The sequence below is a fragment of the Sapajus apella genome, unplaced genomic scaffold, assembly GCF_009761245.1.
Source record: "Sapajus apella isolate SASKATOON/1434 unplaced genomic scaffold, GSC_monkey_1.0 scaffold102, whole genome shotgun sequence".
NCBI classification, from domain to species: domain Eukaryota; kingdom Metazoa; phylum Chordata; class Mammalia; order Primates; family Cebidae; genus Sapajus; species Sapajus apella.
The window spans coordinates 7,453,316-7,471,624 of record NW_022437042.1 but is presented as its reverse complement, the minus strand read 5'-3'; the positions used below and the strand labels follow the sequence as shown (position 1 = coordinate 7,471,624).

Genomic DNA, 18,309 nt, shown 5'->3' with positions numbered 1-18,309 from the left:
TTATAAGAAAAACAGGTAAAATTCTTATCTAAAAACCAACAAAACAGAACAAAATATAAATTTTAAAAAAAAGAGGGTAACAACTACTGCCTCCCAATAGTAAAACTTATACATTATAAATACAATGCTTTCAAACTCAAAAACTTAATCAGAATCATCACATTTTTCCCTGTATACCAATCAAGACATTTTAAAAAATTATCTAAATACTGCTTGTCTGCCACTTCTTCTGGAACCAAAGCTAATGAAGATTGCAAAAAGATTTATAAAGTTATCATACATAATCCAGTAAAAACAAAGTATTTAAAAGGTAAACTACATTTTTTTCAGCACTGAACATTTATTCATCCAATGAACATTTACTTAGCACCTTTTATGTGCCAAGCACTGACAGGCAATGAATGTGGTCCCTGCCCTTGAGGAGCTCACAGTCTAGACAAAAGGGACAAACTCATAAACAAATATTTACAATACAACATGGTAAGTTCTATAAGAAATATGGATATACATAGTGTTATGGGAGTATAGATGACCAAAGCTTCAGTTAAGGTGACACCTGAACTTGTTCTTTTATGATGATTTTACCAGCTGCCAGGGAATAGGAAATGATACTAAAATGTAGGCAGGGGCCATATTTTGAAACATCTTGCATGCCATGAGCTAAGGAAGTCTGGAGTTTATCCAGCAGGCAATAGGGAGCCACAGAAAGGTTTTAAGTAAGAGTTACATGGTAAGATTTTTATTCTAGAATAGTAATTCTTGATGGCGGTGTGAATGATGGAGTGGGGGGAGGGTGAAGGGAAAGGTTTGGTGAGAAGATAAATGGGAGATTTGAGGGAAGAAAACCAGTTAGAAAGCTAATACAATAGTTCAGGTGAGAGATGAGGGCCTGAACTAAGTTGGGAAAATCAATTAGGACGTAACAGAACTGTATTTTTAATGCTGTGTACCAAAATAAACAAGGATTGATTATTTAAACTTTTCCAACAGATCAACCTAAGATTGGTCCTTTGGCTAACTAGGTAATATTTAAATTAAAATATTTTGTTATTCTGTTGGAAAGACCAATTTTTAGTTCCTTGATTATTTCAGCTTAAGTTACTCTAGAGAGTTTGCTGAAATTTTTAAATAAGGCACACATTAAAATGTTAAAATGAATTAGTGAACTTCCTAGACTCAGACAATAAGGCACTCTCACTTACATGGCATGCTGAAGATTAGTTCGCAGTTTAACATAGCTCATTGCTGCTCTCTCCTGCTGTTGCCTTGCTTCCTCTTGTTGTCTTTGAGCTAACATCCATGTTACCTGCGTGCTTCAAGGAGAATTTTATTCTTCTTTTAACTTAACTTTTTCTATGTAATTAATAAAGTTACAGTACAGAAAATGTACAAATGTACTTACTTATAATCAAGAGGAGTTTGATGATGTTCAGTCTGCATTGGATAGACACTCATGAAGCTATCCTCAGGCCGTAATCTTTTGGGCTCTCTCATAATAGTGGAGGTGAGCTGTGGTGTCTGCATCATAACAGGGGTGTGCAGTGTTTGTTCTCTGCTTAACCACATACTATCACTACTACTACTTTCTTCAGCTGGAAAAGAAAATTAACAACAACGAGGTTTAGTCACTAATTTTGACTATTCAGATATCTAATACAACCTGTTCAGATCAATAAACATCTGTTGCTTTCCACATGCTAGTCATAGGAACAGGGGAACAAAAACCTAAGGGGCAGTCCCTGACCCGGCCATAGAGTCTAGTTGTAAACAAAAACAACCAGGCAATTAAAACACAATGCGGTGGTCGGGCGTGGTGGCTCACGCCTGTAATCCCAGCACTTCGGGACACCCAGATGGGCAGATCACCGAAGGTCGGGAGCTCGAGACCAGCCAACATGGAGAAACCCCGTCTCTACTGAAAAATACAAAATTAGCCAGGCATGGTGGCACATGTCTGTAATCCCAGCTACTTGGGAGGCTGAGGCAGGAGAATCATTTGAACCTGGGAGGCAGAGGTTGCGGTGAGCCAAGATGGCGCCATTGGACTCCAGCCTGGGCAACAAGAGTGAAACTCTGTCTCAAAAAAAAAAAAAAAAAAAAAAAAAATACAATGTGGTAAATGCAAGGAGAGAGGGAGGCACAAGGGGAACGGGGGCAGTGAAATGGGTCAGAGAGAGCTATCCAGAAGCAACTTCTAACTAGAGTAGGTATCAGGTCGACTGGGAAGGCTTTTCATTCTAGGCAGGGAGAAGAACATAAAGCAAGAACACTACGGCAGGAAACAAGGATTAATTCTTTTTTTTTTTTTTTTTTTTTTTTTTTGAGACAGAGTCTCACTTTGTCACCCAAGCTGGAGTGTAGTGGCACAATCTCGGCTTACTGCAACCTCCACCTCCTGGGTTCAAGTAATTCTCCTGTTCCAGCCTCCCAAGTAGCTGAGATTACAGGAATGCGTTACCATGTCTGGCTAATTTTTGTATTTTTAGTAGAGACAGGGTTTCACCATCTTGGCCAGGATGGTCTCGAACTCCTGACATGATCCATCGGCCTCAGCCTCGCAAAGTGCTGGGATTATAGGCATGAGCCACTGCACCTGGTTGCCTGAACCCTATTAATCTGCTGATATTTGACCTACAAAAAGGGCAATTTCACATGGTTCAAAACTAAAAGTTTGCTATTCCCGGGGCATAAAGATTTAAAGAGTAGGCAAAAGACAAGGCTGGATAAAGAAGCAGGAATCAAATTGTGGAAAATCTTGTGAGCTCTGCTAAGGTAACAGGAAACTGCTGCTGAAAGTTTTAAGGCAGGGAAGCAACTTGGTGGGTTACATGTTTTAGTCAATGTGGTGGCAGCGTGGGGAGTGAACTTAAAAACAGAATACTGGTAAGCAAACAGACCAGTTAGGAGACTAATTGTGTGGCCTAGGTGAGTGAGACGTAGTAACAGAAAATTGGTTCCCAAATCTATGGGATGCAGACCACTGAGCAGGTAGTAAGAGCAACTGCAAGGGGGCCGCAAATCCATACGGATGTTAAGCACTGAACTAAAGAGAAAAAGGTTTCATACCTGCAAAAGCTACTTTTTCAAATGTCTGTAAATGTTGCCATAATTAGTAAGTCAAATTTGTGTGCAATTGTTACTGAATAGTAATTTTTAAAAATCACTGACCTGGGAGAAAAAAACTGACAGCACTTTGTGATTGTGAATTTAGAAGAAAACTATTTCATTAGAAGATTATACATATGAGGCCGGGTGCAGTGGCTCACGCCTGTAATCCCAACACTTTGCGAGGCTGAGGCAGATGGATCATGTCAGGAGTTCGAGACCAGCCTGGCCAAGATGGTGAAATCCCATCTCTACTAAAAATACAAAAATTAGCCAGGCATGGTAAGCGGAACCTATAATCCCAGCTACTCAGGAGGCTGAGGCAGAAGAATTGCTTGAACCCGGGAGGTGGAGGTTGCAGTGAGCCGAGATCGCGCCACTGCACTCTAGCTTGGGCAACAGTACAAGACTCTGTCTCAAAAAGAAAAAAAAAAAAAGATGATGATTATACATATGTGCAAATGTGTTTAAGGTTTAAGAAATAAGAGTAGAAGAAAAAAGCATGAATGGTTAGTACTCTAATAATAAACATTAACTCCACATTTTGCAATATAATTACATCAGCCTTTAAGTTCTACTGTATTTAGGCTTCAATATTGTCTTCAAAATCGCATTTAATTGGCCAACCTATCAGTATTCATACTTCCTTTTAACTTACTAATGTCTCAATTTCTATGGTTCTCTCCAAAAACCTGAATAAGAGCATTGACTCTTCCTGTAAAAATTGAATATCTGGTTTAATAATCTATTTGTGAAATGTAATATAAATGCCAATTCATATGTGTTTCCATGAGGTCTAAAAAGAGAGACAGAGAGATTTGATGGCCCAGCATACATCTATAAAAATTAACTACTGGTTCAGATGAGAAAAACTTTCAAAAATTTAGTGATACGAGGAAACATCATCTTTTAATTTGATAGCATTTTCTATTTAAGGAACAGAAAAGTTTAACTTATAAATCATCAGCCCTAACTAATTTAATCCAGGATAATAAAAGAGATTTCCCCATCAACTGTGATGTTGGGACTACATAACTAACCAGTGTAAAACTGTACAAGTTAGAAATATAAGGTTATGTATGTCTTTATACTACTGGACAAAAGATACAATTCACATGACAATCAAGTTTTAAACACGATACACTTGATGACAAATGAAAGTTGATGAGTTATGTGGCAATTTAAAAATGTGACCCCAAAATTCTTTGACATTCCTCACATTAAGAGGTAGAGAATTATGCCCTTTCCCGTAGAATCTCTGATTGCTTGGCCAATAGAATATGGCAGAAATTATGCTATGCCAGTTTTTGGGCCCAGGGCTTAAGAAATTGTCAGCTTCCAATTGTGGTCTTTTGGGACACTTGCTCTTGGAGCCTAGTGATATGCTGACATGGAAAAGTCACATGTAGGTGTTCCGGCAGACAGTACAGCTGAGGTCCCAAATGACAGCCAGCATAAGATATGCATCAGATATGTAAGTGAAGATGCCTCCATATGATTTCAGCCACCAGTCTTTGAGTCCTTCCAGCTGAGGCACCAGACACCGTGGTCCTGGCTATGTCCTAAGTTTTAAGGTAGTTTGCTATTCAACAATAATAACTGGGACAAATTTTGACAACTATGCTAATTTAATAGTTCTTAAGAAAAAGAAAAAAGTCCCCAAGCCCATTTTGAACCAACTCTGGAGTGCTAGCAGTCTAAGAGCTTCAAGCGTCATAATGCATTCCTACCTCTAATATGATAGCTCTCTATCTCTATGAAATTGTTCATGATTAATGGCCTCTTCATAGAAATTCAGAAGTTAAAACCTCTCTGAATCTGTTGTTCTACCTTAACTAGAAGATCCGATCTCTTGAGTAATAACTAGCTCTATAATACTGAGTTCATTTCCCTACGCATACAGTGTAGCACAGATTTTAAAAAGCAGTCACTCTAGAGTGAAACTGCATGGTTCTAACTTAATAACTGTGTGACATGAGTATGTTACTTAATCTCTCCATGCTAAATATTGTCATCTAAAAAATGAAGATGTACCCAAAAAGTTGTGAGAACTGAGTTTATGCATGTAAAATACTTACAACGGCATGTTTACACACAACGGACACATTTTGTAAGCTATTACCGAGCACATTTCAGATAAGAAATAAGGTGAACCTTAATGACAATTCAGTTGGTAAACATTAGGAATAAATATAAAGAGAATAAATTATATCCTTACTGAGTGAAAGCTGCATGCCCTCAACCACTTTCCGTTTTCCTGTAGATGGTTTGGATTTTTTACTCCGCACAGTTGACCCCCGGCTGCTGATTCCACTAATGACTGACATGGTGTCATCATCACCACCAGCTAGCAAAGAATTTCGGTAAGACATCAGTGGTAGCCACACATCCTCTCTTCGGAGTGACATCTGAAAGGTCATGAACTTTTCCAAGTAAACATACCTTGAAAAGAAATCAAAACTATTAGCTTTAATACAAAAATCTGTGGGTTATATTAAATCCTAGTTGTGTAAGCAAGAGCATATTACTTCACTAGTCAAACTCAGCCTCATCAGGACATTAATGAACAATGTGGTCTCCGCCAAGATTTTCATATCAAATGAAATAATTCAGAGCACTCAATTTAACATTTGCTGAGCACCTATTATGTCTCAGGCACTAGGGATAAATACAAAGATGGATATGATATGATTCCTACCTGCAAAAAAGTTGCGGCCTTTTGGAAATCATAAATCTACCCTTGGATCCAAGTATCTCAAGGCTTATATGTAATTTTGCAATCAAAATTCAACTAACATTCATGTGACAAGTATGTGCTAGGTATTTTTTTCTCATGTTCCTTAACTATTCTTACAGTTCTATGAGTGAAACGTTTTCCCAATTTTACAGGTGACGAAACAAAGTATGATAAAAATTAAGAAGTAACCCCACAGTAATAAAAATATGTAGGCAGCAGAACCGTAATTCAAGTCCAAGGCTCTGATACCAAGAGTTCAATAAGGCTAAATTATGCTTCAAATAATTAAAGACAATTATTTGTCAATTAACTGTAAAGTAGAATTCAAATATTTGCTGTCTTTGTAATGACTAATTTCTATCAATTCAGATTTACCAGTGTGAACAGCATTAAAGAGAATAGGAGACATCACTTACAAAACCTACTTCTTTGTTAGCTGTTCAGTATACCTTTCTTTTTTCTTTTGAGACCAAGCCTCACTCTGTCACCAAGGCTGGAGTGCAGTGGTGCCATCTTGGCTCACTGCAATCTCCGTCTCCTGAATTCAAATGATTCTCCTGCCTCAGCCTCCTGAGTAGCTGGGATTACAGTTGCACACCACTATGCCTGGATAATTCTTGTATTTTTTGGAGACAGGGTTTCACCATGTTGGCCAGGTTGGTCTCGAACCCCTGACCTAAAACGATCTGCCCACCTTGACCTCCCAAAATGCTGGGATTATGGGTGTGAGCCGCCACGCCCTACCCCCAGTATGTCTTTCTGTATTACAATACACTTCAGTCATATATAGTAGTACAGTACTCCTCCAAGCATGGCCTGTGAACTGGCTATCACTCCAAAAACTGTTAAGTCTGCAACAAGATGCAAAGCCTGAGCCAAAATATATTCACTGGTAGAGAGATTTACAATTATGTACCCACCACATCCCTAAGAAGGATATTACAGATAAGTAGCCCACACTAAAGCGATCCGCATTTTGCTTCTTCCTCGTGTCCAGAGGTTACCACTACTTATCATCGCCATGCATATTTTGTACTTTTAATACATAGTTGTCTGTAAACATCATACAGTACACTTGTGTACTCTGCTCTTTATACTCAACATTGTTTTTTAAACCTAGCCTTTTTTTTTTTAATGGGGGGTGGGGCGGGGGGGGAGTGGAACCTTGCTCTGTCACCCAGACTGGAGTGCAGCAGCGTGATCTCGGCTCACTGCAACTTCCACCTCCTGGGTTCAAGCAATTCTTCCACCTCAGCCTCCCAAGTAGCTGGGACTATAGGCGCTTGCCACCATGTCTGGCTAATTTTTGTATTTTTAGTATAGACGGGATTTCACCATATTGGCCAGGGTGGTCTCAAACTCCTCACTTCGTGATGTGCCTGCCTCGACCCCTCTAAGTGTTGGGATTACAGGCATGAGCCACCATACCCGGCCAAATCTATCAATTTTAACTGTTGTATGGTATTCCACTGTATATCAATCTATTGATCCATTTTCAGTTGATAAGTGTTTAGGTTATTTTGAGTTTTTCACTATTTCAAACAATCCAAAAGCCATCATTCTTTTACCAGTCTCCGTGTGCATGTATTCAGGAGTTTCTGTAGGGTATCTAATTATGAATGAAATTACTGGATCATGAGGTAGAGAGAATCTTCAAGTTTACTAGGCACTGCTGAAGAGCTCCACAAAATGGTCTTGTACTGTCACCAGCAATGTATAAAAGGCTCTGCTGCCTCACATCCTTGGCAATATTTATTTGACACTATCAGACTTCTTAATTTTTCCTCATGTGCTAGGTGAGAAATGGCATTTCATTGTTTTTACTTATCTAACACTGCTTATGCAATTTTAACTGGAATGAATTTATATGTAAGAGAACACACAAAACTAAGAGCACAGCTGTATCAGTTTTACAACTGAACATAGACCTGTGTGACCCACACACCTAACAAGATACAGAATTCGGCAGGGCACGGTGGTTAACATCTGTAATCCCAGCACTTTGGGAGGCCAAGGCAAGAGGATCACCAGAGGTCAGGAGTTTGAGACCACCCTGGCCAACATGGTGAAACCCTGTCTCTACTAAAAATACAAAATTAGCCAGGCATGGTGGTGCGTGCCTGTAATCCCAACTACGTGAGAGGCTGAGGGGCAGGAAAATTGTTTGAACCCAGGAGGTGGAGGTTGCAGTGGGCCTAGATCATGCCTGAGCGACAGAACTAGACTTCATTTCAAAAAATAAAAATAAAACAAGATATAGAACTCTAGTAACCTAGTGTTCCCATTTAAATTCTCCAACACTAGAAGTAACCACCACTGTAATTTTTATCACATTGGTTTTGTCTGCTTTAGAATTTCATATAAAATCTGTAAGCCTTTAAATGTAAAATACTAGTGGGCTTTTAGACAAGATTATCTACAATATGAGGTATTCATATTCTTCTGCCCTTTTATACCTCAAAGCCATGGAGAAAGATAGAAGATTTCTGAGAATTTAAATCCATTTTGGGGGCTCTTTTACAAGTTACCATTATAGGAGACTAAACAAGAAAAGTACCCTGCTTAAATGGTCTGTTGAAGATGGGAAAAGCAGTTAAAGTAAAAAGAAATATAGAGACTTCCACTTTCCAGTGTGGCCAGCACTAAAGATACAGAGAACGAAAGGATGTTCCTGATGAATTGCCTTTATTATTGTAATTTAAATGCTCCCTCCTTAGTTCGGTTAAGGCACGAATGCAAATAAGAACACAAAAAGCAACCAAGCACAGTAGTTCATGCCTGTAGTCCCAGCTGCTCAGATTAAGGCAGAAAAATCACTTAAGTCCAGGAGTTCGAGGCCGTGTGGGCAACACAGTGAGTCCAGTCTCTTAAAAAAATAATGTATTCAAATTACACCTCAAAAGCCATAACAATACTGGAGGAGAACTCACAATATCAGAGTATTATGTATAAAACATAGTTATAATCCTTAAATTATAAAGTCATTGAAGTATGAAGTTTTTCGCGCATTAATGCAATCCTACAACTCTGTGTGAGTAGAAGGAAGAGAAACCAAGTATAACAACTGCCCTTAAGAATCCCAAAAGGAAATTAAATAGGACATTTCCGGCAAATACATACACTGTTCTTTTGTCTTGTCGGAGTAGTTTAGAAGAAAATTCACTCAGAATATCAAGAAATGCCAAATTTAAAGGTGGATGGCTCTCCCCTTGTGGATTAGGTTCTTTAAAAGCAAATTCTATGCCATCTCTGCAAAGAAAAAAAAAAATAATTGCAATAAAAATTTGAGAGACTATAATAAGTCAGTAACTTAGGAAATTTCACTTGCTACTTCCTTTGCCATGCTTTTGAGGAATAGAAAACAAGGAGGCTTTAAGTGTGAGAATGAGCAAATATATTGACATTTTGTCACTGTTACTTTCTTTAGAACCATACACACACACACACACACACACACACACACACACACACACCCACCACTTAGCTTTCAGTTTGAACATGGTCTGCTTTATCTGCATTCTTTAATTGGCACTTTTTTCCATAGAAAATAACATAAATTCTCTCACATAACAATCAACACATTATCTGTATTTTTCAGGACATAAAGGAGACCTACTCTAACATATATGACTAACTTTAAAAAATAATAACTATTTGTAATGAACCATTCAAGAGTAAAATTTAAAATTAAACTCCAAGGCCCATTTTAACTATATTTATGTGATGATAAATACCTCTATTCCTCAAAATAACAACCCAACATTTTAACTATCAAAAATGTAACTGAGTTAAAAACAATCCAGATGGAATCAAGGAGGAAAGAAGGAAGGCTATTACATGAAAAAAAAGATATTATTTCTGAAAATACTATATAGGTAGTCCTTAAATATTATGTAAAATTACCATTTAATAGATTAACAGACATAAAAATAAACTTGAATTTTAGAACAAAGTGAAAGGACAGAGTTAATTAAACTTGAGGGAGGAAGCCACGTGTGGTGGTTCATGCCTGTAATCCCAGTGCTCTGGGTGGCCAAGGTGGGATGATCTCTTTTGCCCAGAGGTTCAAGACCAGCCTGGGCAACATGGTGAGATCCTGTCTCTACAATAATAATAATGATAATAATAATTGATGGAGTATAGGCAAAACTTAAACAAGAGCAGCAAATTTTCTTCAGAGAGACATTTAATACTTTTATAATTATATGAGCAAGAAGATGAAGGAGAGTCCAAGACTCTAAAAGCAAGGTTCTTTAACCCACAGGTAACAGATAAAGGGTTTTAATAAATAAACATTGGTTATGTTAAAGGTCTAAAATGTATCCATACTTTATAAGTGCAACTGATCACTAAATTACATGCCCAGTATAAAATGACTTCCAATTTTGATAAGCGGAACAAAATATGCAGATGGAAAGAAGGTTGTGGATCAAAACATGGGAAAAGGGCACTACAAAATAGAGTACAAAACCAAAAAAAAAACATGAGACAAAGGAATCAAACCTCAAAGATTTCTCCATCTAACAATGAGATCATGACAAAAGTTGATTAAATAAAAAAAAAGGCTGTGCAATGCTTGATGAATTTAGGCTGCTTTGATTCGTATAATTTATAAACTTTGTATGGTTTAAATTTAAACAAAGGCTTATAAATGGAATTTTAATCCCAACTCATTTTTTGTTGTTGTCGTTTTTGAGTCGGAGTCTCACTCTGTCACCCAGGCTGGAGTGCAATGGCACAATCTCGGCTCACTGCAACCTCTCCCTCCCAGGTTCAAGCCATTGTCATACCTGAGTAGCTGGGACTAGAGGTGCATGCCACCACTCCCGGCTAATTTTTGTATTTTTAGTAGAGACGGGGTTTCATCACGTTGGCCAGGCTGTTTTCAAACTCCTAGCCTCAAGAGATCCGCCTGCCTCAGCCTCACAAAGTGCTGGGATTACAAGTATGAGTACCAGGCGCGGTCCCAACTCATTTGTTAATTGAGATAGCACTATAACTGGTTCTTTAAAATTAAGAAAGGAGATAGGGTACAGATTTATGAGCTAATAATAAAGCATAAATTTAATTTAGTTATTCCAAATGAAAGGGCTAGATACAAAAAAAATGTTTCATGACTAAAAAGTATGAGAGCTGAATAAAATATCTGGAGATTACTTGTGTAGCATGGCAATGGCTTCTCTTGTTTTCAACTGATCAAGTCCAAAAGTTAAAGCAAAACGTCGAGCCAGTTCTTTTATGCCACTAAATGTAGAGGATGATCTATCAAAATTATAGCCATTTTCCTGTATCATTTCATTGAAAAGCTGTTTGGAAAGAAAGAAAGCATGTTAAAGTTCTTAATACTTGGAGATTAACATCTTTTAAAATATTACATTTTCATTTAAAATATAGGTGTTAAATACATGAGGCACTGTATTCTATCGCCAAACATTAAAACATGATACGAATAACCAAACTTGCAGTACTTCATATATTTAAACCGGAAGTTGTTATTAACATTAGAAGAGACCCTTTAGGTTAGTTTTAGCAGAATGCTATTCTGCTGGTATTAATTGGATATTAACATAGCATATAAAAATATAAAGAAAAAGAAAACCCAGAAAATTATTAGGCTCTGTTATTTACATTGAAGTGGTGAATCTTCACATCAAGAACTCTCAACATGAAATAGCGAAAGCTTAAAAATGTTAATCTTCTTTAACAAAGCAATTCTAATTATAGAACTTTATCCAAAAGAATATCCATAATACTATGTACAAAAATGTTTGTTTTAGTGCTATTTATAATGGCAGAAATTGTTGGAAAAAAAAAAAAAACCTCACCATAAACAAGGAAACTTTGGTTAAATTGTGGTCTAATCTATAAAATGGAATATTATATAGTTGTCAAAATGGATATGCTAATTATCCTGCTTTTTTAACTGTACATCGTACCAAAACATCACTATGTACACCCCATAAATATGTACAATTATGTGTCAACCTTTTAAAATAAGGAAGACTTCTGGGTATATACCCAGAGAAAATGAAATCCATAGGTTGAGGAGGTATCTACACTCTCATGTTCATTCCAGCATGATTCATAATAGCCTAGATGTGGAATCAAACTTAGTGTCCATGGATGGATAAAGAAATAATATTCCATTCCATTACACATAGAGACAATGGAATATTATTCAGCCTTTTAAAAAGAAGGAAATTCTGTAATTCGTGAAAACAAAGATGAACCTGGAAAACATTATATGAAGTGAAATAAGGCAAGCACACAAAGACAACTACTATGTGATCTTACTTGTGTATGGACTCTAAGAAGTGGAACTTATAGAAGCAGAGAATAGAATGGTGGTTGCCAGGGACTGGGGGTTGGGGGAGGCTAAGAAGTTGGTTAAAGGGAACAATGTTTCAGTAGGAAAGGATAAGTAAGTTCTGAAGATCTATTGTATAGCATGGTGACTATAGTTAAGAATAATGTACCGTACTGTTTATCTAAAAACTGCTAGGACAGTTAGTCTTAAATGTTCTTACCCTACGTATGTGATGTAATGTTTATGTTAATTAGCTAAATTTAATCATTTCACAATACATACATATCAAAGCATCATGCTGTATACCGTTAAGTATACAGAATCCTTACTTTTCAATTATACCTTCACAAAAATCTAGGAGAAAAATAAATGAGCCTCTCCTGCTCCAAAAAAAAAAAGATGCTAAGGAAGTTAATGGCATAAATGTGTTCAGCATTTATTAACATTAAAATGCAGCCTTACAAAATGGAATGCACAATTTAATTTTTGTTAAAAAATCAGATTTCATGTAGGCATAAAAAAAGAGTAACAAGGCCATTAAAAAATAAAAAGGTTATTGTCAAGTGAAAACATTAAGGATCATTTGCATTTGTTCCTTTTTTTTCTAAACTTTTACAGCTAGCAGCTATTACTTTATAGCAAAAGTTATTTAAATGCCATCTCTTCAACCTTTTAAACTTTATTAATTTTATTTTTCTTTCTTCATTTTTCTGTAGAGATGGGCTCCTGCTATGTTGTCCAGGCTAGCCTCGAACTCCTGGGCTCAAGCAATTCCCTATCTTGGCCTCTCAAAGTGCTGGGATTACAGCTGTCAGCCACTGCGCCCATCCTACATTTCATTAATGCTAATAGAGAAAATTCAAATTCTCAAATAAAATTAAGAACTTTCATATCTATGTTTCTTAAAATTAAGAAAGTTGATTAAGCTGGAACGGGATGGGTTATGTTTTGCATACAAATTTTGTCTCGAAAGACAAAAGTATAGTAAGTGAATAATTTTACCTAATTAAACTGTCTTACCACTGTCAAAATGAAAACTATTGGGTTTTTTTTTTTTTTTGTTTGTGTGTTTGTTTTGAAACAGAGCCTCACTCTGTCGTCTAGGCTGGAGTACAGTGGCACAATCTTAGCTCACTGCAACCTCCTTTCCAGGTTCAAGCAATTCTCGTGCCTTAGCCTCCCGAATGGCTGGGATTACAGGTGCACACCATTGCACTCAGCTAATTTTTGTATTTTTAGTAGAGACGGGGTTTCACCATGTTCACCAGGCTGGTCTTGAATTCTTGACCTCAGGTGATCCCCCCACCTTGGCCTCCTCCCAAAGTGCTGGGATTACGGGCATGAACCACCTTGCCCGGGCAAAACTATTGTGTTTTAGTTATAAAATTAATATACACTCACAAAAATAAGTTTGGAAATATACAGAGAAAAAAGTAGAATTCAACATGAAATCTACCAAAGCAAGTTAACCACTGTTGTGATTACGAAGCTCTTTATACTTTAATGAATATAGACCTACACTAATTTTAAGCGCTGTACAACAGTGTGGCAGAAATATACTATACAGTAAATTTACCTAATATAGACTTTTAGATTATGTCTGACTTCCTATAAACAATGTTGCAATAACAACTTTGTATAACAACTTTTGCAAACTTGTGTTTTTATCACCTTGGATAAAAGAGTAGATTTAAAAAGTAGAATTGCTGCCTCAGGCATACACATTATAAATTTTTACATAAATTGCCGAATTGCCTACCATATCTATTATTTCCTTCACACCTTAGATAGCTACAGGTTTTGCCAATCTTGACAGTTTGAAAGCAAAAAAAGAAAAAAAAATCTCACTTGTAGTTTCTTGTATTTCTACTTTTATAAATTGCCTATCGCACCCTTTGCCCAATTTCAATTGCTACCTTATTTTGCTACCGGGTGTTAATTGTGTTAGCTAACGTTGGTACTCTCAATGCTTACCTGTTGTAGACTGAGAATAAGGGTCTTAGCACACTGAATTTTGTCAATCTGCCTTGTTTTACTCATTGTTTCTTTGATGATATCTCCATAGTCATTATAATACTGAAAAGAAATTTGTACAAATTAGAGCTTTATCTCTTAAAACTACTGGACAATAAGACTAATTTTAGGTTAGTCATGTAAATATGTCACAAGGTATTTGGCCAAAATTATGGCTTCAAAGCCAGGAGAGAATGTAACTGAAACCTAAAGATCATTTCTAAGCATACAACCGCTAACTTCAGTAAAATCATACATACAAAACAGTTAAGATCTGATCAAATTAAGCTCCAGACTTGGTTTAAAATAAAGAAGATACATTGGCTAAAACAACAATTAGGTTATGCAGATTTTCAGAAGTAATGAAAAATATACAAACAAAATTCTCTTTGTAAAACAATGAATATAATCTCAGTTACTCTTATAACTAATTCATTGATATTGGGTATATAGACCATGAGAAGCTTAAAACATTTGGCTTAGAGAATCTAACAGCCTGTAAACAACTTTTAAAAGAAAAGTTGTTGTACATGTCATTTACATTACATATTGCACATGAATTTTTTTCCTAATTTAAGATCATGTTTCAAATACATACAATAACAATTACCAGAGATAACAGAATAACCATGTCCCTATGACTAATAAGTGGCTATAGAATACCTAAGTCTAAAGCTTTAAAATGCGTTGAAGAACTTCATAAACAACCTTAGTATAAAAAAAAAAAAAAGAAAGAAAGAAGGGGTAATTATGCCAAAACATCTAAGTTCCAAAATAATTTTCAATGATATTAGAGTTCAAGTAGCAAAATATTCCAAGGAGGATTAACTAGGTTTTAATAAATTTATTACATATTTTATTTCTTGATAGCAAAGGCTTTAAAAAGTTTACATTTATAATTAGATTTTACTTGAGGAACGGTTTTTAAAGCTATCTTACCAAATTTAGTCACATTCTGTTAGTATAAATATTTTTTATTATTACTTTAAACCTACAAAACCTCACATACAGTTATGAAAATTATGAATAACCTATGGTGAATCAAGTCAGATTTTGAAGCCAAAGGGAATCTTAACAATTACAGTGAAACAGATAAAGGAACTCAGGACGCAAAATGTTTTGAGTTACTCAAGATCGCAAGATGCTTGGTAACCAAGCCAAAACTATCACCCAAGTCTTCTGACTCCTGAAACTCTTTTTAATGCTACATCAGGCAGAGGAGGGATGCCATCCTATTATCTTAAACTGAATCATAAATACTATTTCTAATAGTGACAAATTAAAAGAGGCCATCTCTTATATTCCAAATGCAAATAAACACAATAAACCAAAATGTCCATTAACTGAAGTAGAGGTATAAGGAAATATTACTGAAAATATTAAATATTTTAAAATACAACTCTTTTATACTAGAATTGTAATTTACCACTTAATTTAATGGCAACCATGCAGAAAAACCAGTGTTATATTTTAAAATTATTTTGCTGTCCATTTTTCAGCTTTACCTTCATATACTGTTTGAAGATATCTGCAGCTGTATTCATTTCCACCACAGTATATACAATTAGCTTACAAAATGCTGCAAGTAAATTTCTTCTCTTGTGCAGAGCTTCAATTTTACTGGCTTCATCCTCCTGCTGACCATCTGGAGAAAAAGTCCCAAACATTAAGCCATCTTCTATTTTATTTCAACCATGTATTTTTTTTAATTCTCACTATAAAATATGCTTTTATATATAAAAGAATTTGAAAAGGTAAAAACAGCAAAATTAAAATTATAAACCATTCATAATTTATTCCAACAGATCAAATTTTTGTAATATCAAATAATAATCAGAACAAATGGAATTGAATCACTTCCTCTGTTTGTATTCCATGTTCACTGAGTGAAGTCACGCTAAACTTGCCTAACATTAGTCTACTTCCCTAGCAGGATAGTTTGTCAACAAAATCTGCATATTCAATGTCTGTTAGTTAAGGCTCTTACTTTCCTGAACACCGCCAACCTCAGAATTTCTCCTATCACACTTCCAAGGATGATCCCACCTTACCTGAAACACCAAAATCTGGCTATAACTGTCCTCCTTTGTACACATTAAATATATTCAGCTTGACAGGTCCCAGGAACCATTCTGTCTTTTTAAGCTAATCTTGCACATTTCTACTCTGATCCATCATGTGAAATCTTGACATTTAATTCTCAAGAAGACAAACTTATTTCCAAATCTGTAGTCAGGGAAGCCCCATTGCAGCCTCCAAGCAATGCCAAAGAATTGTTTTTACTTATTGAATACTGTAAATAAAACTGTGATTAAGCCTTTTATATTAAAAAAAAAAAGCTATGTAAAAATTTTTTCCTCTGGACAGATTTTACAAATGAAATGACTTGTAAAAAACCACTATCCCAAGTTAAGCAAAGTTAAAATTCTTTATGTTTATTCATCACTTATAATTCATCTGGTGAACAGTCTATGCATAGCCTATCAGCTCCAATATAAGGTTCCCAATATTAAAAACTATTTTATGTATAGTAAGAATGTTCTTTAATTAATTTTCATCCTGTCTCTTGTAATCTTTGATAACTTCTAGTAAACTAAAATCAAATTTTAAGAATAAGAATTTAAGACAGACCATCAGAAAAAGTTGTATCTCAAATGTATGTCCCAAGATACAACACTATTTGCTTAGAAACCTAAGACATATCATTACACAATATATAAAGTAAACTTTTCTTAATAATTCTGTCACTATAATAAACAATTTATACATAACATTGTTTCCAATGGCAGATACTTTCCCTCTAAAGACTAAAACTATCCTATGATATTAAGAGTTTTAAACCCTGATTTTTATTTTTCTCCAGTAACTGCTTGCAAGAATTAGCCAACTTTTTCTCTTGTGGGTGTTAAGGAATGTAGAGAAGTACCTATCATACTGGGCTTTTCACAAGTGTCAACTGCCATTATTATAATATATTGTCAATAAATGCCTCTAGAAGCATTCCCTATTTTACTCTCCCTTTACAATCTGATGTGGGCTAACAAATCCAATATCCAAGAGTCTACAATACCAGGTGTTAGGTGAGGATGAGTAACAATGGAAACTATCACATGCTGCTGGAAAGAGGGTAAAACAATACAACCACTTTGGCAACATATAATTAAGTTTAAGATGCACACACACTGTATAATCTAGCAATTCCACTCATGTATTCACTAGAAAAGCAACTGTGTATGTGTTCAAGGAACTAAACATTGAAATATTTGTTGTAACACTATTTTAATTGAGGGAAAAGTAGAAATAGCCTAAATGTCTAAAAATAAGGAAATGGATAAACTGTGGTTATCTTGTATCATGTAATATTCAGCAGCTAGAATGAGTGAATTGTAACCACATGTCAACATTTTGAAAAGTCTCAAGAATGTAAATTCAAAAAATAAAATTGCACTGGGTGCAGTAGTGTGTGCCTATAATCCCAGATATTCAGGAGACTGAGGCAGGAGTCTGAGGCAGGAGTCTGAGGCAGGAATACTGCTTGAGCCCAGGAGTTTGAGGCCAGCCAGGGCAATATAGCAAGATCTCATTTCATATTTTAAAAAGAAGACAAGAAAAAAAGAAAATTGCAAAAGGTTGAACATAATACCATTTACATGGAAGTTAGCAAGGAAAAATGAACTATATATTGTTAACACATACAAATTCTTAGTAAAATAAAATTAAAATGCAAAGGTGTGACAAACAACAAATTTGGGGTAGCAGTTATCTCTAGAGGAAAGGGGAGGATAACAGGATAAGGGAGGAATACAAATGAGGGCTTCTATTATAACTGTGCTTTTATTTCTTTAAAAAACCTAAAACAAATAAAGCTAAATGGAATGGCTATGTACAAATCTGTTGTATTTTATACTCTTCCATTGAACTAGAATGCACTTCATGTTAAAAGTGAAAATAATGTCGGGCGTAGTAGCTCACATCTGTAACCTCAGCACCTTGAGAGGTCAAGATGAGAGGATTGCTTAAGTCCAGGAGTTCAAAACCAGCCTGCGCAACATAGCGAGACCTCATCTCTACTAAAAAATCAAATAAATTAGCCACGCGGAGTGACACACACTTAAGTCCCAGCTACTCCAGAGGCTGAGGTGGGAGA

General features: G+C 35.8%; 1 protein-coding gene across 7 annotated transcripts in view; it reads right to left on the bottom strand.

Annotated features, from left to right (window-relative positions):
- Positions 1-6: 6 nt before the first annotated feature.
- The window catches only part of STAG2 (stromal antigen 2), a 133,993-nt gene continuing 115,690 nt past the window's right edge, over positions 7-18,309 (bottom strand). For all 7 annotated transcript variants that reach the window (XM_032258441.1, XM_032258444.1, XM_032258445.1 and 4 more), the window contains 7 exons: positions 15,668-15,807; positions 14,124-14,225; positions 11,000-11,148; positions 8,963-9,091; positions 5,324-5,547; positions 1,403-1,592; positions 7-1,313 (listed from right to left, as the gene is read on the bottom strand). In XM_032258441.1, the coding sequence (XP_032114332.1) occupies positions 1,199-1,313; positions 1,403-1,592; positions 5,324-5,547; positions 8,963-9,091; positions 11,000-11,148; positions 14,124-14,225; positions 15,668-15,807 (1,049 nt within the window). In that variant the 3' untranslated portion in view covers positions 7-1,198. The remainder of the gene's footprint in view (positions 1,314-1,402; positions 1,593-5,323; positions 5,548-8,962; positions 9,092-10,999; positions 11,149-14,123; positions 14,226-15,667; positions 15,808-18,309) is intronic.